The 27,922-nt window shown below is 38.8% G+C and overlaps 2 protein-coding genes across 6 annotated transcripts; one reads left to right on the top strand and one right to left on the bottom strand.

Annotated features, from left to right (window-relative positions):
* The first annotated feature begins 427 nt into the window (after nucleotides 1-427).
* On the top strand, nucleotides 428-20,192 carry LOC117930119 (transcription initiation factor TFIID subunit 8-like). 4 transcript variants are annotated; one of them, XM_034850589.1, is made up of 4 exons: nucleotides 428-723; nucleotides 1,020-2,410; nucleotides 18,406-18,576; nucleotides 19,543-20,192. In XM_034850589.1, the coding sequence occupies exon 2, from the start codon at nucleotides 1,124-1,126 to the stop codon at nucleotides 2,255-2,257; it is 1,134 nt and encodes a 377-aa protein (XP_034706480.1). In that variant the 5' UTR covers nucleotides 428-723; nucleotides 1,020-1,123; the 3' UTR covers nucleotides 2,258-2,410; nucleotides 18,406-18,576; nucleotides 19,543-20,192. The 4 variants fall into 4 exon arrangements, with proteins under 4 accessions (XP_034706480.1, XP_034706479.1, XP_034706481.1 ...); XM_034850588.1 differs by lacking the exon at nucleotides 18,406-18,576 and adding an exon at nucleotides 15,824-16,012; XM_034850590.1 differs by lacking the exon at nucleotides 18,406-18,576.
* LOC117930118 (protein LONGIFOLIA 1-like) lies at nucleotides 17,750-22,920 on the bottom strand. Of its 2 annotated transcripts, none has more exons than XM_034850587.1 (5): nucleotides 22,012-22,920; nucleotides 21,448-21,488; nucleotides 19,351-21,366; nucleotides 19,131-19,263; nucleotides 17,750-18,737 (listed from the first exon to the last, which is right to left on the bottom strand). In XM_034850587.1, exons 1-5 carry the CDS (start codon nucleotides 22,163-22,165, stop codon nucleotides 17,947-17,949), a joined length of 3,135 nt encoding a protein of 1,044 aa, XP_034706478.1. In that variant the 5' UTR covers nucleotides 22,166-22,920; the 3' UTR covers nucleotides 17,750-17,946. The 2 variants fall into 2 exon arrangements, with proteins under 2 accessions (XP_034706478.1, XP_034706477.1); XM_034850586.1 differs by having other exon boundaries at nucleotides 19,351-21,372; nucleotides 22,012-22,919.
* Between the last annotated feature and the right edge of the window lie 5,002 nt (nucleotides 22,921-27,922).

Genomic DNA, 27,922 nt, shown 5'->3' with positions numbered 1-27,922 from the left:
CTCTTTTGTTACTCCACGTATCCATTATTACTCAACTTTATGAGGATAAATATATCGATTTAACGATTTAGAATAAATTTTACATTAATTTTTTCAAATAACTTTAAAATTTAAAAGTAAAATTTAAGTAATAAATTTTAAGTGAATAACTTAAATATAATTTAACTTAAATTAACTTAAGTTATTAAATGATAAGTATTAAGTTTTAAAAAAAAATTTGATATTATTTGCGTTAGCATGAGTATTTAAATAAAAATTAAAAATGAATTTATTTTATTTATTTATATAGTTGTGGGCGACACAAGGACAGGTGTCAATGATGGGGCGTGTGTTTGACGGATATTTGTATAGAACCCTCTGTGACTATTACAACTCATATGTTATCATATAAAAATAGAAGGCTGTTGCCGCTGGGCTTGGCCTCTATAATTTGGCACACAACCCTTCTCTCGAATTCAAACCCCAAATCTCTCTCTGGCCTTTTTCTTTCTCTACCTGGATCCAATTCCGGGGTTTAACTAGGGTTTTAAGTCTAATCAGATCCATATCCTTTTTCTACCAGCTCAGCTCAGCTCCAATCTTTCCACTTTCTGGTTAGGGTTTATTCTCTCCAATTTTCGAACTTCAATTCAAATCTCATCCAACTCCGTCACTTCTCTCTCAGCTCCACTTTTCAATGCCCCCACCAACTGGTACAATTTCTCTAGTCTCTACAACTCAGTGGTAAGCATCCCATCGGCTTCCTGAAAAAATTTCATTTCTTCGTTTTGTTTGATTCGCATTAGAATGCCTGAACCCTAGGGTTTGGTGGCTGAGATTACCGAGGGAGAGAGAGTAGATTAGAGATTACTGGTTTTGGGTTTGATTTCCGTTTTGTATATTTTTTTTCGAAGAGTGAAAAAAGAAGTCGAATGATTGTACTGAAAAGTTTGAGCTTTGCTCAAGTTTTGGATGATGAAATTTTTGAGTTTCAAAATTTTAATTTATTTTTTTTCCTTCATTTTCTTTGGAACGAACAGAGAACAAGGCTTTTGCTATTGGGAATTGTACATTAAGAATGCGCATCTTGGGGAATTCTTGCGAAACAGTGGTGCTGATGGATAAGTGATATGAGGTGTTGAATATGAGCGATGGGGGTGGGGAGAGTGGAAGAGAGTTTGATCGGGGCACGAAGAGAAAGTCAAGTGATCGAGATTTTCCCCAAGCAATTGCCAAGATTGCAGTAGCTCAAATATGTGAGAGTGCAGGGTTTCAGGGTTTTCAGCAGTCTGCACTTGAAACACTCTCTGAGGTTGTGGTTCGGTACATTCGGGAGTTAGGAAAGACTGCACATACCTATGCTAATTCAGCATGTAGGACAGAGTGTAACATTTTCGATATTATTCAGGGTTTGGAAGATTTGGCATCGCTGCAGGGGTTTTCAGGTGCTTCAGATAGCGATCATTGTCTTGCAGGATCGGGCACAGTTAGGGAGATTGTTCAGTATGTTAGCGAAGCTGAGGAGATCCCGTTTGCTCATTCCGTTCCCCATTTCCCAGTCATCAGAGACCGGAAGCAAACACCTAGTTTTCTGCAAATTGGAGAAGAGCCTCCTGGGGATCACATTCCCGATTGGTTGCCTGCATTTCCTGATCCACAAACTTATGTTCATTCCCCGGTACTGAATGAGAGGGGGGCAGATCCTTGTGCAGGTAACATTGAACAGGCCCGGCAACATAAGAAGGCAGAGTGGTCTTTGTTGAATTTGCAGCAGCAGTTGGCTTGCAATGGGTTGGAAGGACCTTCCATGATTGACCCTGGAGATGCTGCCAAGGCAAGACGAGCAGCTGAAACTAACCCATTCCTTTCTGCCCCTCTACACTTTGGGGAGAAGGGAGTTTCTCCAGTTTTTCTTCCAGCTAAGCTTTCTAATGAAGCAGTTGTGGAAAATCAAGCTGGGGAAAATCATGCTGTGGCAAATCATGTTTCAGTGTTAGAGACGTTTGCTCCAGCTATTGAGTTAATGAAGAGTAGATCATGTGAGTCTGAAGAGGGGAGGAAAAAAGTTCTTTCTAACCAGAGACCAGCTGTGCAATTTAAGATTGAGATTGGCAAGAAGTCCACAGGCACAGCCCTGGATTTGAGCTTTCAAAACAAGGATGTTGAGAAGATCACCTCTTGGTTTGGGAAGGATAATGAGAAGGATGACAAGAAAAGGAGGGCAGAGAAAATTCTGAAGGAGTCTATGAAAAACCCACAGGAACTGGCTCAGTTGTAAAATAGGTCTTTGTCCTTAGGATTTGTATACTTCTAGAAAACTGGCAGCAGAAGCTGGTTCCAAGGTAGTTAAAATTGTGTGGCAAATTGTTGTCAGCATATGGGTATTACACACTGCGGGAGGGGAATGTTCCCACTTTAACAAGTTTTCAAGGTATGTGTGCATCAGTTGCCATAATAGACCTTGCCAATGAATGATTCTTTCTAATTGAAAATTTTCTTTCTTCTTTAATGTCAGATGCTAAATAGATATATTGATGAGCTGTTGTGAGCTTTGATTTTCTATCAGTAAACCATGCCAATAAAAGTGAATCTACCTGCAGTATGATGACACCATTTCATTGACAATGAAGAGCTAGATTACTTTATAGCACTTATTATTGCCATGCACCATGCCAACATTTCATTAATTATCTTGCCTAGGAATTCCACAATAACATTATTCCCATGCTTGAGGGAATTGTCCTAAAAAGTTTTGGTCAGTGGATACTATAGGGAGGGGTATTGGGTTTCTTTTTTCTGGACTTATTGATGAATGATGTGTGCAGGTCTGTGTGGATGTGGTGGGATGGTTTGGTTGGTTTACTGTATATGTTTCATTTTTTACTTAGTTTTTGCTTTTTGTCTTTTTTCTCTTCATCTGTTGACTGGATATATCCTGTGTATGTAGGTTATGCCCCTTTTAATGTTTCTCGATATATTTCTTCATGCTGATGACAAAAGTTTGGATAATGTTCTTCTTTTTCACTATTTTGAAAGATGACAAGAAACTGCATAACACAAAAACTTGAGAACTCCATAGAAAGAAGTTGCTTCGCTGATAATATATCCAACCATTGAGTGCTGCACAAGGAAGTCCAATCTCTTTTAAAGTTCATAATATGAACTCTTTGGATTGAGTTCAACAACGTCATCAACAAGCCATCTTATTAACACCTCCATTTTTTTTTTGACAACATGTATGCCTTGCCAGGCTAGGCTCTATGGCCAGGGGGAGTGGTTGTGCCTTGAGCCTAGGTACCTAAAGCACGCCTTTTTAATAATTGTGGGAAAGTGACCTTAGAAGGGGAACTTTTTGTTGACTTGTTCCATGACTAGATGAAGAGTTTGGAGAGGGTTTTCTTTGATAGAAAATAGAGAGATTTTATAGATAGATGGAAATGGTTACTTGTGTACTTTGGTGCACCTTCTTTTGAATACACTGTTAATAATACTCTTATTTGCCTATCAAAAAATAGAAAGACAATTTATAAGCTCTTATGCAACCTTACATTTTTACCAAGACACCCCTATGCCAAATACTTGTTCTGCTGGCCAATGGGACCACGCTTTTGATAGGGGAGCAGCCGGGTCTCCAGTCCAAAGAGATCCTAAAGGAATAACCAGCAGATTCTTTGCCTGAAGGAAGAACAAGAAAAGGATTCTGGTTATCAATACTTCGATAGAGTTTTGTTTCTCATAGATGATTCTAGGGGTCCTTTCAGTCTAACAGTTCACTAGATGGTCAACATGTCTGGCAACACTTTGGAGGCCACCCACTGAATCCTAGCCAAAGAGAAAATGTGCTACCACAATTCAAATGCACTTTGGACAATAAAGAATGATGTCATCAACTACTCCTCACCCTTCTTACAAAGAATGCATCTGTCAGGTTTAGTTGCATTGTAGAATTCTCAGTCTAAAGAAAAGAATTGGTACTTTTTTTTTTATCCATTAACCATGTAAAAGCTTTAACTTTCTAGGGAAGTTTAGAATTCCAAGTTAGTTTCTGGTGGAGAACAAGTGAGCAACTCTTTCTTCTAGAGGAAAAGAGAGAGAGGTTTTGAGGAAAGGATGCAAGACTTCTCTAAGGTCCGAGGTCTCTTAATGGGGAGAGGAAAAATGATAGAATCAGAGTTGTGAGTATATAGAGTTTTGAGACTGTATGCTGTAAGAGCACAGGGCTGTTAGTTGCCATTTCAAATTCCGTTTTCTTTGGATTTCTTCTTGCAGCCTCCTTGTGTACAAATCTGGATATTGAAGATTTTGAGGTTGAGTTTGAAGCCATCCATGGGGGTAATTGGATTTCTATCATTGAAAGGAGTCGTGGTGTTGTTTTCTCTCTAGCCTTTGAAAGAGATGAAATTGATTGGTGGTTGGAACAATTGAAGAACGCATGGGAGTAGAAGAGGTCTTTGGGTTTCATTCGGAAGTTGAAGGGAAAAACATGGACACATTTCCTAGAGATTAGGGACACATGTTAGCACTAGGGAGAAGATAGGAAATAACTGTGCTTCATCTTCTCTCTTTTCAATTTCAAATTCAAATACAAGGCCAAACAGAGTCTAAAAAGGGAGGATACCCCATTCTGAGGGGAAGAGAGGCCTAACAAAGGGGGATAGCCCATTGTGTTCTAAAGCCCATTTAACTAAGGAAAATGTTTTAAGAGAAAGCAAGTCTAGTTCTCCTTTAATGGAGAAGGCCCAATCTAGTGGGAGCCTAAATCGTGTAGTAGACTTTAGGGCAATTGTCTCAACAAGAAGCCCATTTTGAAAAGGGGAGCCCAAATTGTGTAGTAGACTCTAGGCCCATTGTCTCAACAACAAACCCATTTTGACAAGGGGAGCCCAAGTGATTCAATGGGCTAAAATCAAATCATGAACCAAGCTAAAACTAATTTTTGAGGAGAAGAAAGCATGGATCCAAAGTAGGAAAGGGCCTAAGCTATGAGCTATGCCAACCTTTGTTGTATTTAGAGGTTGGTCCATCTGCTTTCAATCTTCCAAAGGCTCAGGGCATTGACTTTTCCTCTCTAATGTTTCATTCCTTGATAGTCACTTGAAGGCCAATCCCAAGTATAGTTTTAAAAGGTGCGCTTAAAGCACACCTAGGCTTAATGTGCAACTACTCCCTAGTTATAGCGCCTAGCTTGCCAAGGCATGGGGCTTGTTGGATAGGTGCACTTCTTCTACTTTACTTCTCTGTTTTAAATTCTTTTGTTCATTTTTTTATAAGTAAAGGAGTATTGAAATAAAAAGTATTCCTTTGTTCATGAAATTTCTAATTTTATATTGAAATTTATATAATCTCATTACTTTTTTGTTGAATGCTTATTTTAAAATTTTGAAATCTTACAACTTTTATTGATTGGATTAAATTTTGAATCATATTTTATAAATTTGATATGCATCCTAGGTCATGTTTCACTTTGCTTAGATACACGCCTTATGCCTTAAGTGTGCATTGCACCTTTTAAAACTATGGTTCCAAGCAATCTTAGCCTTTGAGCGAGAAGTTTGCCTCCATCTTTCAAAGGTCCCATTGTGGACAAAAAATGTTTTCCTAGAATCCAAAGGGATTTAATAGAGGGAGTAAGGTCCATTGGGAAGGAGAGAGGGTATATCAACCCATTAAAAGCAACAAGGCCTTTAATGGATCAAGGAATGATCTCTTTTGGCTGGGGGTGAGTGTGGCCTCTACCAAAAAAAAAAACCTGGGTGACCTTTGCCCACGAGTCTAAACACAACTTGTTAGGGTTGAACTTGTGCAAACATTGGTTATTGCTTTTAAATCTTTTTAGTGAAATAAAAGTAGAATAGGCATGGTATTATCTAGAATAACTCAAAAAAAAAAAAAAATTATTTACGATGATTGGCAAAAAGGGATATCGTATAAAATAATATATCTTGATCATGTCATCAACTCAAAAGAACTCTTAAGAAAATATTTAACTCAAACAATTACTCTTTTCATCTAATATCTTGTATTTGTCATATAATCACTTCATTATACGGTGGATGGTGTTATGTGGTGGATGGGGGCTTTTTAGCAAAAAATCATCGGCGGAAATACAAGGAAGAGGATGGTGGGTGGAAATACCGCAAAGTGAGAGGTGGGTATAGGGTTGGCCTTTGGAAAGCCATAAGGAAGGAATGAGACATTTTGGGAAGTAGAGTGGCTTTCTCTGTGGGTAATGAAAGGAGGGTGAAATTTTGGTTAGACAAGTGGTGTGGAGACGAACCGCTAAGGTCTTCTTTCCCTTCTTTATTTGCTTTAACTATTTCCAAAGAGGCTTGGGTGGCGGATGTCTGGAGCCCTTCTTTTGATAGGGGTTGTTGGGCTCCCTGCTTCTTTAGGAGGCTTAATGATTGGGAGGTGGATTTGGTCAAAAGTTTCTCCTGAGATTGCAAAGGTGGAGGGTGAGTAGTGATGAAGAGGATAGATTGGTGTGGGCAGGGGAGAAGAGTGAAAATTTTCTATTAAAAAGCTCTGTACAAAGTTTTAGAGCCAGGAGGTCCTTCGAATTTCCTAATTGCAGTCATTTGGAATTCTTGGGTGCTGCCTAAGGTAAGCTTTTTTGCATGGGAGGCTACTTGGGATAAAGTCTTAACATTGGATCATTTAAAGAGGAGAGGGTGGTCAGTGGCAAACAAATATTTTCTGTCATAAAGAGGAAGAGTTGGCTGATCACATTCTCATCCGTTGTGACAAGACTCGGGTTACTTGGTATCTTCATGTTTTCTTTGTTTGGTGTCTCTTGGGTGCTGCCCTTTTCAATGAGAGAGTTGCTCTCAAGTTGGCATGGGTCCTTTGTGGGTAGGAAAAGGAAAAAGTTTTGGTGGCCTGCTCTTTGTGTCGGTTTTGGACGATCTAGAAAAAAAGGAACAATAGGGCGTTCGATAATAAAGAGTTGTTTGATCAAGGAATTAAACTTGCTTTTCTTTGTAATCTTTGGACGTGGTCCAAATTGTTTATGGTTTTGGGCTCTTCCTTTATTGTAGATTTTGTGGATTGGTTAGGGGCTCGTTGAAGGGTGTTGTTTTTTGTTACTCTTTTCCTTTTTTGGTGGTGTTGTCAGTGCCCTTTGTATACTCCTTATGTATTTCGGGATGTTTCTTTTTTCAATACACATTTTCTCTTTACCTATCAAAAAAGGAAAAAAAAAATTACCTTCTTTTATAAATATGGTTAACATTGATCCTCAAATTATTTTCCTGAAAATTTTTTGCGGTCTTTAATTGTATTCCTCATTTTCCATGGTATATCATACTTTTCTAGCAAACAATCTACACTAAAGTTGGATTTCCTTCAATTGCAATACCTCTATTTCTTAAATATTTTCTGGGAACATTTATCTTCCTAAGCCTTAGAGCTCAAAGAAATATAATTGGATAATTTGTATTGGTTCAAATAGGAGACGTTTGTCTTCCCTTGTTATAATTAATGATGATTCTTATAGTTCCTGTTATTAAATTTTGATAGGAGGAATCCTTCTTCTTCTTTTGTGTGCCCTTTTGTTAAGCTCCTATTATCCAATTTTGATAGGAGGAATCCTTAGCATACACAGTGTATGCTTTAGTGTGCCCTTTTGTTAGGCGTTGTTAATGCATTTGATCTCTACCTATGAAAAAAAATTATTACTACGACTATTATTTGCTTTGATGAGAAACAACCATTTCATTTCAATTAATATGGAAAAAAATCAAGAAGGACCAGCCATCCTTTGGTAATGTACAATCTGATCAAGAGAAGGAAACCTCCAAAAAGAGACAAAACAAGCTGCAGGACTAAGAAGATAGGATTGAAATCCTTCAATTAAATCTCTCTATCCTTCCTTGGCAGGGGGTAAAAGGGGCATTTTCTGGCCAGCATTGTTTGGAACCCTTGGGTACCTACAAAGATAGGTTTTTTGTTTGGGAAACCATTTGGGAAAAAATTCTGATGACTGACCTGCTCAAAAATAGGGGATGGAACATGCCAAATAGATGTTATATGTGCAAATGGGATGAAGAGCAGCTGATATAGTGAATCATTCTTTGTCCATGATAGGTTTTGTTGATTGGTTGTGCTCATTGTAAGGAGAGGAAGGTTGTTATTTGTTCTCTTTCCTTTTTTGCCCTTTGACACTTGTTATATACAATCATGTGTACCATTTGTGCCTTTTTCCAAGGCCTTTTTAATGCATTCCTTTTTATTGCCTATCAAAAAGGGGCGCACTTATGGAATCAGCAAGGAAGAGAGGATGCGCAAGAGACTTGCCTTATGGAAGAGGCAATTCATTTCCAAGGGTGGAAGAATCACTCTCATTCGGAGCACTTTGGCGAGTATGCCAACCTACCTCATGTCCTTAATGCGTATACCAAGAGTGGTTAAATTAAGACTTGAGAAGATTCAAAGGGATTTCCTTTGGGGAGGGGGAGCGATGGAGAAGAAGATCCACCTAATAAAATGGGGTATTGTTTGTTCTCATAAGAAGAAGGGTGGGTTGGGGATTAGAGACCTCTCTATTCTTAATAGGGCCCTTCTATGCAAATGGAGTTGGCGGTTTGCGGTTGAAAGGGATTCCTATTGGAAGCTTATAATTGGCACGAAGTTTGGGTTGATAGAGGAGGTTGGAGCACTTGCGGGAGTAGGGAGGGATTTGGGGTGGGGCTCTGGAAAGAAATCAACAAGGAAGGGCTGTTGATGCTTAATAATGTTTCTTTTTCGGTGGGGGATGGTAAAAGGGTGAGGTTTTGGAAAGATACTTGGTGCGGGAACACTCCTCTTTGTGAGGCCTATCCCTCTTTGTTTGATTTAGCGGTTTCTAAAGACGCGAGGGTTGCGGACTGTTGGGATTCAACGGGGGAAGTGGGTGGGTGGAACCCCCGCTTCCTTAGACCTTTCAATGATTGGGAGGTGGAGGAGGTGGAGAGACTCCTTCTGATCATTCAAGGAAAGAGGCTGAATGCTGGTTTGGAGGATAGGATGGTGTGGAATGAGACGAAAGATGGGATTTTCTCTGTAAAATCCTGTTTCAATTTTCTGGACCATAGCAGTGCAGTCACGTTTCCATGGAGAATTATTTGGAGTATGTTTGTTCCTTCCAAGGTGGGCTTCTTTGCTTGGGAAGCTTCTTGGGGGAAGGTGCTCACTCAAGACCAACTAAAGAGGAGGGGCTGGAATTTAGCTAACAGGTGCTCCTTGTGTTGTGATGAAGAAGAGACGATAAATCACATCCTTATTCACTGTTCTAAGGCGAAGGTTTTGTGGGACCTCTTGTTCTCCCTATTTGGTGTTAATTGGGTCCTCCCGTTATCGGTTAGAGACACTCTTTTAGGTTGGCATGCTCCCTTTAAGGATAAGAAGCATAGTAAGGTTTGGCGGGCAGCTCCTCTTTGCTTATTTTGGATGGTATGGAAGGAAAGAAATAGGATAGTTTTTGATAATGAGGTCCTATCTCTTCAAAGGTTGAAAAATTCCTTCATTTGTAATCTCTTACTTTGGGCTAATGCTTCCATAGTTGAAGGTCCCTTTTCTTTGTTTAATTTTGTGGATTGGTTGGGTTCTTGTTGAGGGCTGGTAAGGGTTTGTCTTTTTTGTTTCCGGTTTTTTGTAGGTGATGTTTGTATACTCCCTGTATACTCTGGGTTGCCTTTCTTGCCCATTTTTAATATATTTCTGTGCGTTTATCTATATAAAAAAAAAACAATTTCAAAAATTTGCTTCGTCCAATTCCCATTTATCCACCCAGAGAAAGGTTCTTGCCAATTTCTATAGACCTTTAGATGCCTTCAAAAAATTAATTCTCTAGTCCTAAGCATATTATTCTAGGCCTAGGAACCTCAACATTGGGAGTAGCTGGTAGGGATGTTCCTTTGCTGTGCATTCAATTATTGAACCAATAACTCTCATAATTTGTGTAGTTTATCAAAACAAAGATGTTGAACTGTTGACTAAATGGTAAAAAATTTACAGTGAAAAGCATGTTCTGGTGTAACTTCAAGTTTTAGTACAACCAATATTTTTTGTTTCCCATATTTTGGGTTTCCACGAACTTCACGACATCAGCCTTACATGCCTTTCAAGCATATGGTGTAAAGTTGTGCTAAGGATTATTGGACCTATAACTTTAGAAGAAAAGGTTTGTGACCATTGTGTTCTCCTCTCTCAGCCATCCATGGCTAATGCTGCTACCCTTGAACTTTGTGGATTTGGACCAAATTTTATAATTTTTTTTTAGGCAAAATATCTACATCAATTATATATAGGGGGGTTAAACTTGAACCAGATCAGCCAGCAAGAAGCGGACACTTTGGAGCGTCCCTTCATGGAGGAGGAGATCCATTCGGCCCTTATGGACATGAGGGGGGACAAGGCTCCAGGCCCGGATAGCTTCACGGTGGCCTTTTGGCAATTCTACTGGGAGTTTGTGAAGGAGGAGGTGTTAGAGATGTTCAAGGAATTCCATGAGCAGAACGCCTTTCTCAAGAGCCTCAATAACACGTTTCTGGTTCTTATTCCAAAAAGAGGAGGGGCGGAGGAGCTGGGGGATTTCAGGCCTATCAGTCTCCTGGGCGGGTTGTATAAACTCTTGGCCAAGGTGCTGGCCAATAGGATTAAAAACGTGATTGGTAGAGTGGTCTCCTCAGATCAGAATGCTTTCGTCATAGGAAGGCAGATTTTGGATGCATCTCTAATTGCAAACGAGGTGATCGACTCATGGCAAAAAAGAGGAGAGAAAGGCTTGATCTGCAAATTAGATATTGAAAAGGCGTATGACAGTGTTAATAGGTAGTTCTTGATGAGGGTTATGTAAAAAATGGGGTTTGGGGCTAAGTGAAGGGATTGGATATGGAGCTGCATCTCAACTTCTAAATTCTCAGTTTTGGTCAATGGAGAGCTAGCTGGGTTTTTTTCTAGCTCAAAGAGGGGCTACGGCAAGGTGACCCGATATCCCCTTATCTGTTTGTCATGGGAATGGAGGTGCTGAGTGCCCTTATTCGAAGGGCTGTGGAAGGGGGCTGCATATCTGGGTGCAGAATTTGGAGAGGCAGGGGGCAGGCTGTTAACATTTCTCATCTCCTCTTTGCGGATGACGCAAAAGTTTTCTGTGAGGCTAGGAAAGATAACATGACGTATTTGAGCTGGATTCTATGTTGGTTTGAAGCCGTCTCAGGGCTGAGAATAAATCTGGCTAAAAGCGAAATTATTCCAGTAGGGGAGGTGGAAGGGATCCTTGAGATGGCTGTGGAGTTGGGTTGCAAGGTAGGGCAGCTGCCATCAACTTACCTGGGGTTGCCCTTGGGTGCGCCTAATAAAGCCTCTTGTGTGTGGGATGGGGTGGAGGAAAGGATGAGGTGGAAATTGGCCCTTTGGAAACGGCAATGCATCTCCAAGGGCGGTAGAATCACCCTCATAAAGAGCACTTTGGCTAGCATGCCGCTTTATCAATTGTCCCTTTTCCGTATGCCTAGGACAGTGGTAAGAAGGCTAGAAAAGTTGCAAAGAGATTTCTTGTGGGGAGGGGGAAGTACGGAAAGAAAAGCCCACCTAGTCAATTGGGAGAGGGTGTGCGTGGGTAAGGAGGAGGGGGGGCTTGGTTTGAGGAAGTTAGCCCCCTTGAACAAAGCTTTGCTTGGAAAATGGGTGTGAGATTTGCTTGGGCCAAGGATGAGATGTGGAAATGAGTTCTTGTGGCAAAATATGGGCAAGAGGAATTTGGGTGGAGGACTAAAAAGGCAAATGGGGCGTTTGGTGTTGGGGTTTGGAAGGAGATCTTGAAAGAAGCCGATTGGTGCTGGGATAATATGACTTTTAAGGTGGGAAAAGGCACCAGAATTAGGTTTTGGGAGGACCCTTGGTGTGGGGATGTGAAGCTGTCTCGGAGGTTCCCTCAACTCTTCACTGCGGCTGCCCAAAGGAACGCCACAGTGGGGGATATGTGGGACCAGAATTCTGGTCAAGGAGGGTGGAATCTAAGGTTCATTAGGGGCTTCAATGATTGGGAGCTGAACATGGTAGGTGAATTACTCCAAATCTTAAGGAGTCAAAAAATTACATTGGAGGAAGACTCGGCATTGTGGAAGGGAGGAAAAAAGGGGAAGTTTGGCGTTAAGGAAGCGTATGGTTTGCCGATCAGCCCTAGTGTATCCACGTTTCCTAAAAAGGGCATTTGGGTGGAGAATGTTCCTTCTAAGCTAGCGTTCTTTGCGTGGGAAGCTACTTGGGGGAGGGTTCTTACCCTTGATAGGCTTCAAAAGAGAGGATGACAACTTCCTAATCGTTGCTTTTTATGTGGTAGTGATGAGGAAAATGTAAATCATCTTCTTATTCATTGTACAATGGCTAGAGTGTTGTGGGGGATTGTTCTGAGTTTGTTTGGTGCCCAGTGGGTCTTTCCAAAATCTGTAAAGGAGGTGGTTCTTAGCTAGAAGGGTTCGTTTGTGGGTAAAAAGAGGAGAAAATATGGAGATCCATTCCGTTATTTATTTTTTGGACGGTTTGGAAGGAGAGGAATAGATTAGCTTTCAAGGGGGGGGAGTTAGCTATTCAGAAAGTTAAGAATTCTTTTATTTGTAATGTGTGGGGGTGGGCTAAATTGTATAGCGGTGCGGAGCCTCACTCCCTTATAGGCTTCTTGGAGTGGTTAGCCTCCAATTAAGGGTCGGTGGGTTTTTTGTCTTTTGTTGAGAGGCCTTCGTCGCCCTGTATACTCCCTGTATGCTTTGCGGCGTTTTGCCTTTTGCTAATATATGTGTTTATTTATCGAAAAAAAAAAATATTTATGTTTCCCATTGTTCTCAAGTTTGATTATCATGATAAAAGATATGTTACAATAGATAAACTATCATCTTTTTCCTACATTTTTGTTATAAATGGATTATAAATTTGGTGAATTATGAGTTGAAAATAGTGAAATTTGAAGATATCTTATTTTGAGAGAGTATTTCATCTCTTGCTTGGATCACCAGCAATGATTGGGAGACTGAAAAAGAGATCACCTCTTGGCTATACATAATTGCTTCTTTAAAAAAAGACAAGGGGAAAAAAACATGTTAAATTGTTTCCTCTGGCATACCAATTTGAAGTAACTTGTTGGTTCCCTTCTAAGGGCCATTATCTTCCATAGTTCCATATAAATTCTTTTATATGTGATAAATTCTCTATGCAGTTGCAGAAAATTAGATTAGAATATTAATCTATGTGGATATTGCTCAGGTTTTTATTCTGCTGGTGTTTGGTTCTTTTTTCCCCCTTTTTTCCTTTTCCAGTTCACTTTTGGTGGTTGTGCAGAGTCATATTGTGGTTCTGTTGGTTTAGACTGTGAGGCATCACCTTGTGTAATATATACATGATCCCATAAAAGAGTTCTAGCTGGAAAAATGTCTACAAGAACCTTATTTTTTCTGCCTTCTAGTCAACTGAAACTGGAAGATGCTCTCTTCAGATTTGTTTCATAGGCCCTGATTTATTAACATGTTTCAATTTCTGTATGAGAATTAATGTCAGCTTGTGCTTATGGTTTGGGAGAAATGTTACATGAATATGGCCATTGGCCAGGAACCTCTTTCTTGTGCAATAGACAGTTTCAGCTTGACAATTAAATATGAAGTTGCAAGTTGTGCTTATTGTCAACTCTAACATAAGGTTTTAAAGTGGAAAAAGTAAAGAGGAAATAAAAAATAATTTATTTATTTATTTATTTTTATGAGAAACAACAATGTGATATATTGAATTAGGAATTAAGAAGTACAATAGAAGGATGAGGAATCCTCCTACTAACAAAAGCTAAACAAAAGGAATACCACAAACCATAAACCGTAAGGTAACTCCTCACTAACTCACACCCTTAGAACTACACATTGCTAACCAATCAAGTTGAACCACATTAAGGGGAAGACCCTTAAAATTTATAGTGAAAGAGGCTTAAAAAGAAGTAAGGAAATGAACGGTATCCCAAAGAACCTCTAAAGTCTTGCCTTGTCCTAAAAAATCATAACTGTTCTTTCCCATCACAAAACCTAAATTAAAGCGATACAAGCAATTTGCCACAATACTATGCCTCTCCTGGAGCTTCCCAATCCTTTATATGAAATAGTCACCATATCACAAATACTCCTTAGGAGAGCTCAATCCATCTTGATCAATCTAAATAATCTGTACCATAGCCCCAACGTTAGAGGACAATGTAAAAAGAGATGATTTACCAATTCTCCATGCTCCATACGTAACTTATAGATATTAGGATTGAGGGCTTTGTAAGGTCTTCTCAACTGTAGTATGTCATTAGTGTTTACCTTTTTATGTGCCACTAACCAAGCAAAGGACTTAACCTTAAAAGGGACTTGAGATTTCCAAACAAAATTAATAGTGAAAAAAAGGAATTAAATCAGAATGGTGGGACAAGACTAAAAAGAAGACTTTATTGAAAATAAACTTGAAGAAGATAAAGACTAAGATCTCGCATTTGGAACGGACGGGGATAAGTGCAAATGAGCAAGAGAGGGCTTAAGTCTTTCTAGATCTTTTATTTCAAAATTAGAAATGTTACTATGGAAGTTAAAATTTCAAGAGAAAGGATAAGTAGACCCAAGAATTGATGAAATAGGAAGCTTTTTACCTGTGACTATTCTAAAAAGTCTTGGAAATTGAGAACCCAAAGATTGATCCCCCCACTACAAGTCTTTCCCAAAAATAGATTCTCTCCTATTCTTCCACCACAAACTGAGCATACCTAGTAAAATCTTGAAAAACCTGTGCAATAGCCTTTCATGAGCAACAATGTGACTACTTGACTATAGTGTTGGCATCTCATCTATTTGTATGTGTCCCATGTATGCTTAGAATAACCTGATGCCACAAAGCTGAACTCTCCCTAAGAAACCTCCACAGTCATTTCCCTAATAAAGCATGATTGCTTAGAGGAATCTTCCCAAACCCCAATCCCCCTTTCACTTTAGGCTTACACAATAAATCCCACCTAGTAAGATGGTCTCTCTTAGTCTCTATAGCCCCTAACCAAAGAAAATCCATTTGCAACTTATCAATTTTTCCCACGACTGCAGCGGGAATCTTGAATAATGGTAGGAGATAGCTAGGAATATGGGAGAGACATGAATGGATAAGCAATAAATGAGCCCTGCATATTCAGTGGATTTCAGAATTTCCATTTTTATTGCCTGGAATTGTTATGCCTTTCTTCCTGATCTTATTAAAGGTGGTTCATTCCCTAAGCTTGTTATTTGCGGTACTCTCTTTATAATCTCTGGTGAGAGAGAGATTTTGATGCATTGAGTGGATTCCAATATTTCAAATTTCCAAAATTCCTCTGCGATTACTTGAGGTTGTTTTGTTGATGCCTTTTTACTATGACCACCACCATTGCTACTACCATAACTACAATGATTATGATTCTGTTAAGTATTACCATCATCTTCCTTGGTTCCCCCCAAAAAAAAACAAAAATAAATAAAGTCTTATCCTCCAGGTGGGAGATGCAGTAGTTTTACACTGCGCTTTATTTTTCTTTTGTTTTTTTCTTCCTTGAATAAATCTCTTTTCATTCCGGTCGGTTTTTGGATTACTCAAAGGAAGGTCCTAGATGTTCCTTGCTTGGGTATTTTGTATTATAATTTTGGTGGTTATTTTATTCTATTTTATTTTTAATTTTTGGCTTCATCCTTGTTATACTGATCGTAACTGGATTTTTTTTTTCTTTTACAAAACATAATATTGGAAAATTTTGAATCATGTTTTTATTTTTAGTTTTTATTATTTAATTAATCATCTATTCATTTGTTTGTTTTGCAAAATATGGGATTTGGAGATTTTTAGGTCATTCCAAACAGTTGTGATCTTCAGTTATGAACATGTTCATGCTGGCTTCCTGGCCTTATTGGATTTGAAGTGATTGCTATTTTGCTTGGGTTCTTAAATTCTTGTCTGCTCAACCTGATGACCATTTGAAGTTATTCTGTGAAACGGCTTCCAAAAGCAGTCTCGCTGAGATATTGGGGTAAGGAATTGCAATTTAGGCCTCTGGTTTCTACTGCTCTTGTGCAAAGGGTATTTTAACCTTCTTTATTTTTATATTAGTTTTTGTATAGGGCAGGCAGTTTTTTATTTTGAGGGGAAAAAGAGATGTATTTATTAAGCATTTGAATGCTTTGGAGTTGGGAAGGTATTAGAAATAATTGAAGACCTTGTAATGAAGTCAAAAGATTAAAATGAACTGTATGTAAAGGAAAATGAGTATGCTTCAAATGTTGAATTGTTCAGGTTAATTCTGGAAATTTTCTTGTAACTTGGGATTTATTTGTAAAGTATAGAAGCAGCCTGGAAGGATTTTGTGAAGTGTGCATGCTTATGGTGAGAAACTTCAGTTTTGGGATCTGTTTGGTTTTCTGGAGGATGAGGAGGCTGGGGAGGCAGGTGACCTGGAGTTGATTAGAAGGGAGAATGACTTTAGTTCCAGATTCATCACAGGATTTTAAGGATTGGGAGTTGGTGGATATTGAGTGCCTCTTGGAGGTTATTGAGAGGCAGTAAGGGAGGGGGATATGAAATTTGATGCACAGTACAGTGGGGATTCTCTATAAAGTCTCATTGTTGGGCTTTTATGTGGGGATTTCCAAGGAGATCTTGCATAATCTGATGCCGTAGAGGGTGGCTTTCTTTGTAATCAGATGCTCAAGAAGGAATCCCCACTATGGACATGTTAATCAGAAAAAGAAGGTGATGAGGATGAGCATTAGTATTAGTTGGAATTAAATTGAGATTAGTATTAATTGGAGACAAATCGGGAGTAGCTGATTAGGTTATAAGAGAATTAGAATTAGTCATAATAAATTATTAGAATTGTAGGAGAATTTGGATCTAGTAGAGAAGCCTATAAATAAGATTAATTGATGCAAACCAAACTATTGATTAATGATTAATAATATTATATTTTCTTGCATATTTCACAATTTTCAATGGTGAGACTTCATTGATTTTCTTTTAGGTGAGACTCCTAAAATGCCTTAGTGCAACTCTTAGGTTCTATCCCTTCTTCTCCTTATCTTCTTTCTTTATATTTTATTTTATTTTATTTTACTGTCATAAACTTTATTCCTTATTCTTCTCCTTAAACCCTAAAAAATAAAAACCCTTGTCCATCTATTTGATTGTAGGCAACCATCCTAGGTTTGTCCTACATCTGAAGGATAACTCCTAATTAATAATATAGACACTATCAGGTTTCGTTTGATTGAAGGAGAAGTTGAGAATTATCACCATGCACTCAAACACACAAGGTTCCAGAATCAGCTTTGATGAAATTCTAGACATATGTTTGGTGACATTAGGAGTTTACATGCTGTTTTTTCATTCCATATTCTTAAACCCCTCACAGGTTAACACCTTTTTTATTCTTATTTTTTGAAAAAAAAAAAGTCATTCATAACTGATTCTTGATAATATGGGATTTAGGTTTGTGTTTATAATGTTCAATTAGTTTGTGCTTTTGAGGAAAAATTGGAATAGTATGCATGCTGCCAGGCATGAAAAATGGATTTCTATGTCATCCGACAGCTGGATACCGTGTGAAATAAGTAGGGCCCATTTGGAACGAAATATACTCCTTTTTGGGTTGAAAGGAGACTTTCTTTAACTTAAATCCTTTTGTAGCACATTGAAATGGCAGTTTTGTGTATCAGTCATGCTTGGCATGCTAAAATAATGATTTGGTAGTTAAATCATTGGAGCACGAAGCTAAAAGGGCTAAAAGCACTCTTATGTATATTGACTGTAGTGAACATGTATCTTATAGACATCTACATTAGGCTTTTTTTGCAGGCTAGTAAAGAGCTGCAGTTGTCATGAGTGGTTATGCTTTTACACAAAAAATAAAAATAAGAAAAAGAAAGGAAAAGAAATACATAGAGAAATTAAGAAGGGAAAGACTGCAAATTACTTAGGAAACAGTTGCCTGTAATGATGCCCTCTAGGCCGGGCTCGTGATAGAGCTGCCTCGCCATTCAGAACCTCGCCAATCAAGTCTTTAAAGATTAAGCGCTCAACATCTAATGCTATCCCTGAAACCTCGCCATGAAAGTCTGCCCGGTTGGCTGAGCGATGCATGATATCTTCCCATGAGACTTCGTTCTCTAAGCTGCAGTCTGAGTTGTTACCTTGGAGCTGATCTATCTCTGAACATAATTCCCTCAGGAGCTCCTGTCCATTCTGGCTTCTCCTAACTATCTTATTTGGTAAGAAACAAGGCTCGGAAGAACCTGTGAAAGCTAATTTCTGAAATAGGATTTCATTGACTACATCAAATATGAGTTTTCTTTGGAGTTTTGACTGGGCAGTGTTTTGGCTGCTGTACTTATCATTTAAAATGTTGGCAACATCCCTGTTTTGTTCCAGGACAAGAAATAGTTTGGGGTTGATGGGATGGCTGGATTGGTGGAGCTTAGTGATCATCAAGCCAGAGCAATCTCTGAGGAGACCTGATGCTAACAGTATCTCAGAAATGTATCTGTGATCTGGATTTGTCTTGTCGCAGAGAGATGCAATGAGATCCACACTGAATTCATTGTGAGTGGAGTTTAGTTCCCTAATCCTCTGAACCAAGTTTTCTATGTTTTCCAACTTCTTGTGATTGATGTCAGAGCTTAGGCTTGGTCTTGAGCTGTCATATAAATGGTTTAGGCCCACTGTAGCCCACTCCATCTCATCATAATTCAGAGTTTCATCATCTGTTGCAAGAAAATATAAATAAAATTAGAACATTGCTTGTAATTTATAATTCTCTAGGTACCATGTTTTTACTATGGAAATATGTCCATTTCTATTTTTCATTGTTTTGTATCCTAGTGGTTCTGAAACGATGTGGTTAAAATATCAGCTACTCCCTGCTCAGTTGATATGGTCTGGTTGTGGAATATCAACTCCATTGATAAGCCTTGACCAGCAAATCTTCAGTTAGAAACAAATGGAATGACAATGTATGATGAATTACTTGCAATAGCTCACTTGAAGCTACTATTCTATGATGTGTGTGTTGCTACGTCTTTGCCTAGCTCATTTTTATGTCTAGTTTTCAGTGAATTGTGTGTAAGGTGGAAAATTTGTCTATAGAATGGCCTAACCTTTGAAAGCGTTTGATATCTTCTTCACTGGAGATGGCAAGTCATCTTTGTAGAATGCAGCATCCAGAACAGAGACAGGACTTGGTTGTTCTTGTGTAGCTGTTGCGAATTTTGTCATTGTACCATCTCCATTCTGTATGAGAAATTTAGAAGAGATGAAACCTGTTAACCAGCTAATCAGAATAATTTTATATGGATGAATAAGTTAAAGAAAACCTACTTTATGCTTCTGGCCACCATGCTGGAAGGAGATGCTATTTATCCCACCAGATCTATCAATGCTTGTGACTTCTATATCAATCTGTGAGACCAAGCTAATGTTGCTTTCTGATTGTATAGAATTTGCATCACCTTGGTAACTCAAATTTCTAGAGTCACCACTGATTTCACTCAATTGGTCATCACTTTGCAGCAAATTGGGAGCTCTTTGTCTGAGTTTTCTAGCAGGAGAGCTTGGTTCTGTCAGTTGCCTACTGGATTGCCTCCTGACCCTGCTGGACTCCGGTGATGGAGTTGTAGAACGAGATTGCTTGTCCAACTCGAGCTTCTTCTGTTGCAGTCTAGGGCTCACAGCTCCAGAGTTCCTTCCTGAGCTGCTTGTGTTTTCTTCAGTAATTTTTTGATGAACTTTTGAAGTCTTTGTCAATCTTGAACTTCTGTCAGCGGAGCTCTTATCCAGTAAACGAGAGGGTTGGCTTGAAGGCTCTCTAAGATGCTTGTTTCTTGGGGTCAGATCTTTAGCTGTTTGCTTGTCAACTGAATCCTTTCTGCTACCTACTAAGTCACCAGTTTGGAGTCTTGGAAGACCTGATAAACCATCAATGGGGATTGCGGAGGAAGCCAGGTTATGGGATTTCTCAATAAGTTTGGCTGGTTTCATGATCACAATTGGAGATTTAAAGCTAGTTGGAGAGCTAGTCCCTCTGATTGTGGCAGACATTGGACTGTTACTTTGTAAGTTGCGAGAATTTGCTACTTTTGAACTCCGAACAGGACTGCTGCAACCCAAACTGTTGCTTGTTTGAGACACAGAATTTGAATTATGATCTTTTTTGGCCTCTATCGTCTCTTTAGTCTTCTGCATTGCTTCAAGTATTCGTTTAAGAGCTCTGAGATCCTTACCAGATTTTTTGAACTCGAGTTCAGTCAATCTTTTCTCAATTTCACCATAGATTGAAGGGGTGGAATTCAGGGTCTTTGTGGCAGCTTCTCGATGCTTGAAGGTTGGTTTTTGAGGGCCTTGACTTCCATCCAGTTGCTTCCATGGAGCTGGTTCTATGGGAAACCTTGAAGTTGAGGTGGGCTTCATAACTGAACCAGCATTTCTCAACCGAGGTGAAACCGGGTCCTTGTGGGAATTCCTTGGGGATCCAGAAATTCGATGCTGCTTGCTTTCTCCAGCTGCTTTTGATGATCTTGAGAAGGGGTTAGTGTCTCCATCTGGGCAGGCTTCCATCTGGCCATCATTGATTGACATAGAAGAATCTGGGAAAGCATCTAGCCCCATCAACTTTGCTACAACGCTAGATGGCCTTTTATTGCTTCCTGGTTCTTGCTGTGGGCTCAGCATTTTGCTGGAGTTACCATTTCCCTTCTGCAAATCCCTCAACAGATAATTTGATTTTAGTTCAGAGGCAGAACCCCTCATGGAACTCTCTCTACTGTCCAGTGATAGCCTCGGGAAGTCTTTGAGCTTTATAGCGGATTTGAATGTGTCTCGTGATTCCCTTCCATCGTAAGAGAACCGGGGAGCATCCCTTGGTGTCAAAACCAGGGAACCATCCTTTCTTTCATTGGAGTTCCTGGGTGGTCCACGAAGCTTGCCAAAAGTTCTAAGTGATTCATCAAGAACAGGAACTTTAATTGGCTCCTTGGACAGCTGCATAGGCCTGGGAGAATCAATGTGCTTGACAGCATGGCTCACTGCCTCCTTCTTCCTTGCAGTTTTAACTGATAACCCACAGGCCTCTCTGTAGATTGAGTCCTTTACAATGTCTCGGAGATCAAGCGATTGCCTGCCCAACCGAGGAGAAGCATCTGGCTGGGTCATGGGCAAGTCTCGCGAAGGGGTGTTGGGGAAACCGGTGTGGCTGAGGGATAAGGGTTCTGTTTGAGCTGTTCTATTACAATCAACAGACGAGAAGGTTGACGAACAGGAGGAAGATGAAAAGGATGTCCTGGACGATTCAGTCGAGATTCTCTGCTTCTCTTTCACAAATTTCTTAGGATTTTTCTCCTGCAACTAAGACACATACAGTTAAAAATAATGGAATTTTAACAAACATACTTGAAATAATTTGTAGTAATGGATTCTCACTTTAGCTTTATGTGGTGCATTGTTTGGCTCCATTCCTTGCCCTACACAAGAACTTAAAATATCAAGAATTGGATCGGTCTCACTAACACTCATGGGTTACATCCCAGGCTTGCAAACAAAAGCTAAACGGAAGTGATTGACAAGAAAGGACCAGGTACCATGAAATAGAAAGGGAGAGAAACAAAAGAAAAAAGGACAACAACTGATGATTCTGAGCCTTTAAATTGCAGATTATTGGAGAAACTATCATACCATGCCGCATGAAAAATTCGTAAATACGTAGAGAATGTTTATAGCCTTACTAGCCTAAACTGCTACTGAAAAGGAATTTAGAGTGAATATCTATATATAAATATTGAAACACAGTCCACTGCTTCCATCAGAGGACATGCAGAGAAGAGACCCATCATGGAAACACAGTAACTTTTTGAGAAAGTGAAATATTTGGAGCATCTCAGCAGCTTTGATCAGGGAAAATTCAGTTCTAAAAAATAATTCAAGGATATGCATTACCGGAGAAATTGCGGAAACATAAATGGAAGCATGGGCATGAGGGAGGAATACCTGGAGGAAGCCTCTTGTGGGTGTGGCCATTGATGCGTCGGCCGCCGAGGAAATGGTGGCGGTCAAAGAGCTGGAAGATTCCATTCATGCACCCAATCTGCTTCTGCAGATCTGGGTTTTCGTCTGACAAGGTATGTAGAAGCTTTGAAGACATATCCACCGGCTTCTCTCGTCTTCAATACCACAAGAAAACAAGGAATCTAAGTCCTCTCAGTTTTCTTTATCTTTCTCCATCTTCCAGAGGTTTGAAGAGCAAGTATAGAGAATTGTAGGTGACCCAGAAGAGTGATCGGGATTCAGGATCAGAAGGTACTATAATGCAGTTATCATTTATCAGTAATTGCAACAAGAAGACTAACCAAGTAAGGCATTACTTTTCCGGCTCATAACAGGCCAGAAGCACCTGCAGTCAGGCCTCTTCTTCAGAAACTTTTAATTCTCAATGCAACTGTGACTGACAGACAGCTAATATAAATCTCCTTCACAAAACTGTATGTCTGAATAACAAAGAGAATGAGAGAAGGGATTTAGAGAGAACCCCAAATGATTTCTCCTCCCATGAGCATTGAAGAAACAATAAGGTGAGCCATCTCTTGGGATTCAGAGAACGAGGCAGACAATATCTTCTGTGAAAACCAAAAGGAACAAAAAGGTAAAGAAATGGAATTGGGGGACCCAATACTCTCAACAGTCACCAACAGTGCCCACCCTCCATGCTTCAAAGCAAATTATCAACCCAAACTGGAGGGAAATTCTGCATGCCCAAGAAGAGATGTTTTTCTTTTTCTTTTTTTTGGGGGGGTGGGGGGGAGGTTTCCTCACTGAACAAAAGATAGAAGTTTATGGTTTGTCCTTTGGCTCTCTCAAGGGCAGGCCGCTAGAGGCTAAAGATGATAGAGGATGTAGGGTGTATTATATGAAGGGCAAGGTGTAAATCATTTTGGGGGAGTGTATGAGGTATGAGGTGGCAACTTTTCTTATATTATTTGTTTAATACGATTTTATAATAGAGAGAGAGAGAGAGAGAGATGTGGGATGTGTGGGTCAGATCTGGTGTGAGTGAGTGAGTGTGTGGGTCAGACCTGTTCTGCTTATTTTCTTCCACTTCCATGTGGACAAAATAATGTGGGGTGGGTCTCAAGTCAGGACCGCTCTACATGGGCATGTGGAGTCTGTCAGAAGTGTGGAAGAGGAAATACCATAGTGGATTTGTGTACTGGAAAGCCTGCTCAGTCTAAAACCCTTTTCCATTACCCATCCTCTCCCTTTACTATAATACCCTCCACAGCAGGCCTGTATTCCCAACTCCCCCATTGGCCATATTTTGTATTCCTTCTGGCTGAATACAGTGAGGGAAAAATGAAAAACCTCTTATCAGAATATCAAAATGATGTTATATTTTATGTGTTACTGTAATTACCATTCCAAATTGTTTCACATGGTTTGATTCAAACCCCATTGTCAGAGCACATCATTTGAATTAATGTCATCATGGGATACATACTATGTGACAGTCTACCTCATGATATCAGAAAACAACAAACTCTGATATAATGTATACGAATTCCTATTGCTCAAGTCCCCCCTCACTGTTGTTTTTCCCTTTTGATATGGTCTGAGGCAATCATAGAAGTGTAGAAGTATTCATTCCCGTCCAATAAGCTTTGATGCCATAATCTATATCAAGCCTTTTGGAAATTATCTCCTTGAGGCTAAGAAGATCTTTGCCACTGCAAAACAAAAAGTGGGTATTTTTTGCCTTAATTTCCTTGGTTTGTTTCAACACAAGTGTGGTCCATAAAGGGGAACTATCCAAGCAATTGCTCTTCTTCTCTAGGGTTTCCAAAATGGTGAAGAGACTTAAACATACGTGTTCATAGTACCAGTATATGCCCTAGAGGAAAAAGAATGCAAAAACCCCAAAAAAACCAAAAAAACCAAAAAAAAAAAGATGGATAGGAAAGCTGTTTTTGTTAAAGAAAATGACTTGGATATTTGTTGCACCTTGTGGATTGGGAAACCTTTGTTTTATTGCCATGTCTATTTCCTATGGGATGTCCAAGAATTTTCTTGGAACCTTGCAATCACATGATCATTTTTTTTTTCTGTTGGGGGGTCCTCTTTTTTAATCTTTGGTATTCAAGAAATTTCAACATGGCACGGCTTGACTTTCTTGTTAAGGGTTTAGGTAGGGTTTCACACAAGAAACCTCCCATGTTGAAATTCATTGTGGGAAAGGGAAAGGGAAAGGGTCTTGATGATCCCACTTTTCCAATGCAATTTTATGTCTTTGATCCAAACAGAGCCTTATGAACTTACTCATGTATTCCCCCTCCACTACTATTAAACAATAATAACATTGATCTCTTCAATATTGGAAAAACTCCAATTTGAAACCTCTAATTGATCGTCAAAGAACACAACTGCTGAACTACAATGGGATATCATTTTCTTGCTTACCAAACACGGCACTGAGAAAAAATTCTCAGATTTACCTCTTTCCCAAACATCACAGGAAGGGTAAGTGAATTGAGGGAAGTTTCTACTATATGATGGTATTTAAGAAATGGGGTGATGTAGTTGAGAGGCAGAGGCTACATTCCAGGGAAAAGGAAAAAGGTGTAAATGGTGGTAAGTGTGTGTGGAGTGTTGGAAGGGCATGTGGCTGCCCACACATTTGGCCTGCCTGCCTCTCACCCCTCACCCACTTAATGCTTTGTGGGTCACCCCCCATTGGGTTTCATCTATCTGCCAACCATTACAAACAAATAATTAGACCACAAACAATTATAAAAAATAAAAAATAAATTAACCAAATGACTTTTCAGCACCTTCCAAGCTCTATGTATGAAACCCCATCACCCAAAAAATGTCATGAAGAAATGTATTCATAGTAATTATCATTAAATATCATCTAAATTAGAAAATTTTATACATTTTTTCAAAAGGGTTTAAAGTAATTCAATGCTTTTAGCGTCTTTCCATATACTTTTTGAGAATAAAATATAATCTAAAAATTTACATAATCCTTATGAACCAAAATATGGTTAGGCTTATATACAATAATAGCATAGGAAAGTACATAACACAACTATTAATAATGAATCTGATTTTAGAATTAAAAAAAGGTAATGAATTCTTCCTAGGCAATAATTTAGGCTTCATTGGCCTGACCAATGCATTTTGATTGGAGGGAGGATGATGTAAACATAGTTTGGCCCCACCTTACCCTTATTTAACAAAATGGGGCACTAACTTTATACATATATTTTATTTTTTTGCTCTTAATAGTGTAAGTATTGAGAATGAATAATGCAAGTACACTTTTGTATTGTGTGGCTAAGCCCTTATGCTTAGGGTACTATTGTGTGATTGTCTTCATATAGTGGAATTATACTCCATGCTTGCAAATGTACTTCCTTTTTTGTTTTGAAGCTATTTCTTAAGCCATTTTATTGTACTATTAGTGTGTTACATCCAATGTTATATAATGTCGGTGGTGATGGTTTTTATCTCTTTATTTTTTTTTTCAAATGTACAGATAAATTCGATAATATTTTAAATCAAAGAATATATATCCATTGCTTTGAAAGTAATAATTAAGAAATTCCTTACTTAACATGAACAAAATACTAATTGAATTATTAGCGCGTCACATCCAAAATAGGTATATATATATATATATACTAGGAAAAGAGAATATAAAAGAAGCAAATTTTCATTAAAATTGAACTATTTTAAGAAAAATAAACATCCCTGATTTTTTTTTTAAAATTACATATATTTAATAGTATTGCATATGCACTTCCATAAATATAGTGTGAAAAGAAAAGAATAAAATTAAACACCTCTATGCATTGAATCGCACTTGAAAATAAAAGCATTATTGTTATATATTTAGTCATGGTCATAGATATGGTGCTAGTTAGGACTTAGTAGATACATAATATTAGTGTGGAAACTTGCATGCATGGAAAGCTCTACGTGTAAACTATACAAGAATATATATATAGGCATATATATGTATACACATTCATTAATCAATGGGTATTCATCATATATATATATATATATATATATATAAAACACAAGTGGGGGGTGATGGTGATGGTTGAGAAAGAGAAAGGATTAATGATAGAAGGAAATATGCCAAACCACATGGATAAAGCAAAAGGTGATCACATGTGGGATGCCCAAGCTTCACTAGGCAGGGACCAAACTCACCTATCCCAATCATCCTAAACTATGTTCCATTTTCACCATTATCACTCCCTCCCTCTCTCTCTCTCTCTCTCTCTCTCTCTCCCACATGATGTCTCCCCCACCCTCCCACCATATCACCATGTGCATTTACTCATTATTATTAAGTGGGCTTTTAGGCCAACAAGCAAGCCATCATCATCATCATCATACCCTTTTAATGGTTTACCTTAATTCCAAACTATCAATTGTTTATTTGTTTATGATCATGGAGTACTACTACTTCCTTCAAGAGCTCAAAACCATTCACATTTCTAAAGACCTTTCCCAACTTTGTGTGACCCGTAAACAAGGGCAATACTTCCCTGTTAAGGGTATATTGAATGTGGGATTTAGGTCAAGATTCCATCTTATCCCTTTGGGGCCAGATCCTTGACATCTTTATGGATCTAGCCTTGGGGCTTAAGAAAGTGGGACTATTGACTTTAGGGGGAAGGTTTTTTTTAAAAAACAATCACTTTCTATCTCATCTTGTACATTCATCAACTTTATTAGAGCACATGCAATGCTTAATTTGTTTTTGGCTAATGTAAGAAGGAAATTTGCAGATGTCGACACGCAAAACGATTGGTGATTCCAAAATTAAAAAATGATTTGTTTCATGTATATAATAAGAATTATTGATCGATTCGTGTCAAAACTAAGTGATTTGGACTTCAATTAGCACAAGAATATTTCTAGATGATGATATTGACAAATGGACCAAGTCAAGAGATGATGAATTGCAAAACCGAGTTGACAGGTCACCTAGATTAATTTAAAGCCATCCAAGGCACATGCCTTGCCCATTATATTTATGTACTTAATTACCATATCGTGATCAACCAAATTTCATCAATAAAAAAGATTAATGGGATGTGGAATAGAAATTAACAAGTCCCTAAAACACCTCATGCCATGGTGATTGTGTTAATAATAATCTCTAATGAAGGAAGGTGGTTAGGATTACTGGATCCTGTCATCCATTTATATCCACAGGGACCACCGCCCACTTGTTGATCTTTCTCCATGGCCCCGTGGCCCCAAGTATCTCAGAAAAGCCGTATCATCCCTTTTGAAAAACCTAGCAGGATATCATCACCAAATCAGCCCAAATGGTATGAACAGAAGGGTATATGAAAAAGAGAATGCCAGCCAAATTGTCATTTGGAAAAGATTCTTATTCTATAACGTAACATTGGTGGCAGCATGCCACGAAAAGAGTCCAAAATGTGATGATTTTATGGTAATGAAAATGGATGAAGCCAGAGAGAGAGAGAGAGAGAGAGAGAGAGAGAGAGAGAGAGAGATGCACATGACATGTTTATGAAGAAGACGTAATGGGCTGGCATGGGAGGGTTAGGTCATGGAAGGGTTAAGAGTCAACACCTACTCTCTGTACAAATACGAAAATGATGAAGAAAAAACTGATGGTGGTAGCAACCGAAAGTCATGGGCATATGAACAAGATTTGGCCATCATCACCATCCTTTTCAAGTCTGCAATGATTCCACATATATTTCCAAAGCTTTTGTGCCTTATCTCCTTATTTTCGTGGCCCTCATGATTCCACAGTTAGCACAAAGTCTTTTGAGGTTTCTGGGTCAGTCTATTTTTAACTCAATTCATAAATTGAAAAATTGAAAAATCACATGTAACAAACTGATATGAT

The sequence above is a fragment of the Vitis riparia genome, chromosome 14, assembly GCF_004353265.1.
Source record: "Vitis riparia cultivar Riparia Gloire de Montpellier isolate 1030 chromosome 14, EGFV_Vit.rip_1.0, whole genome shotgun sequence".
In the NCBI taxonomy this organism is placed as follows: domain Eukaryota; kingdom Viridiplantae; phylum Streptophyta; class Magnoliopsida; order Vitales; family Vitaceae; genus Vitis; species Vitis riparia.
Note: the sequence above shows the minus strand (reverse complement) of the source record. Positions and strands in the feature narration are given on the sequence as shown.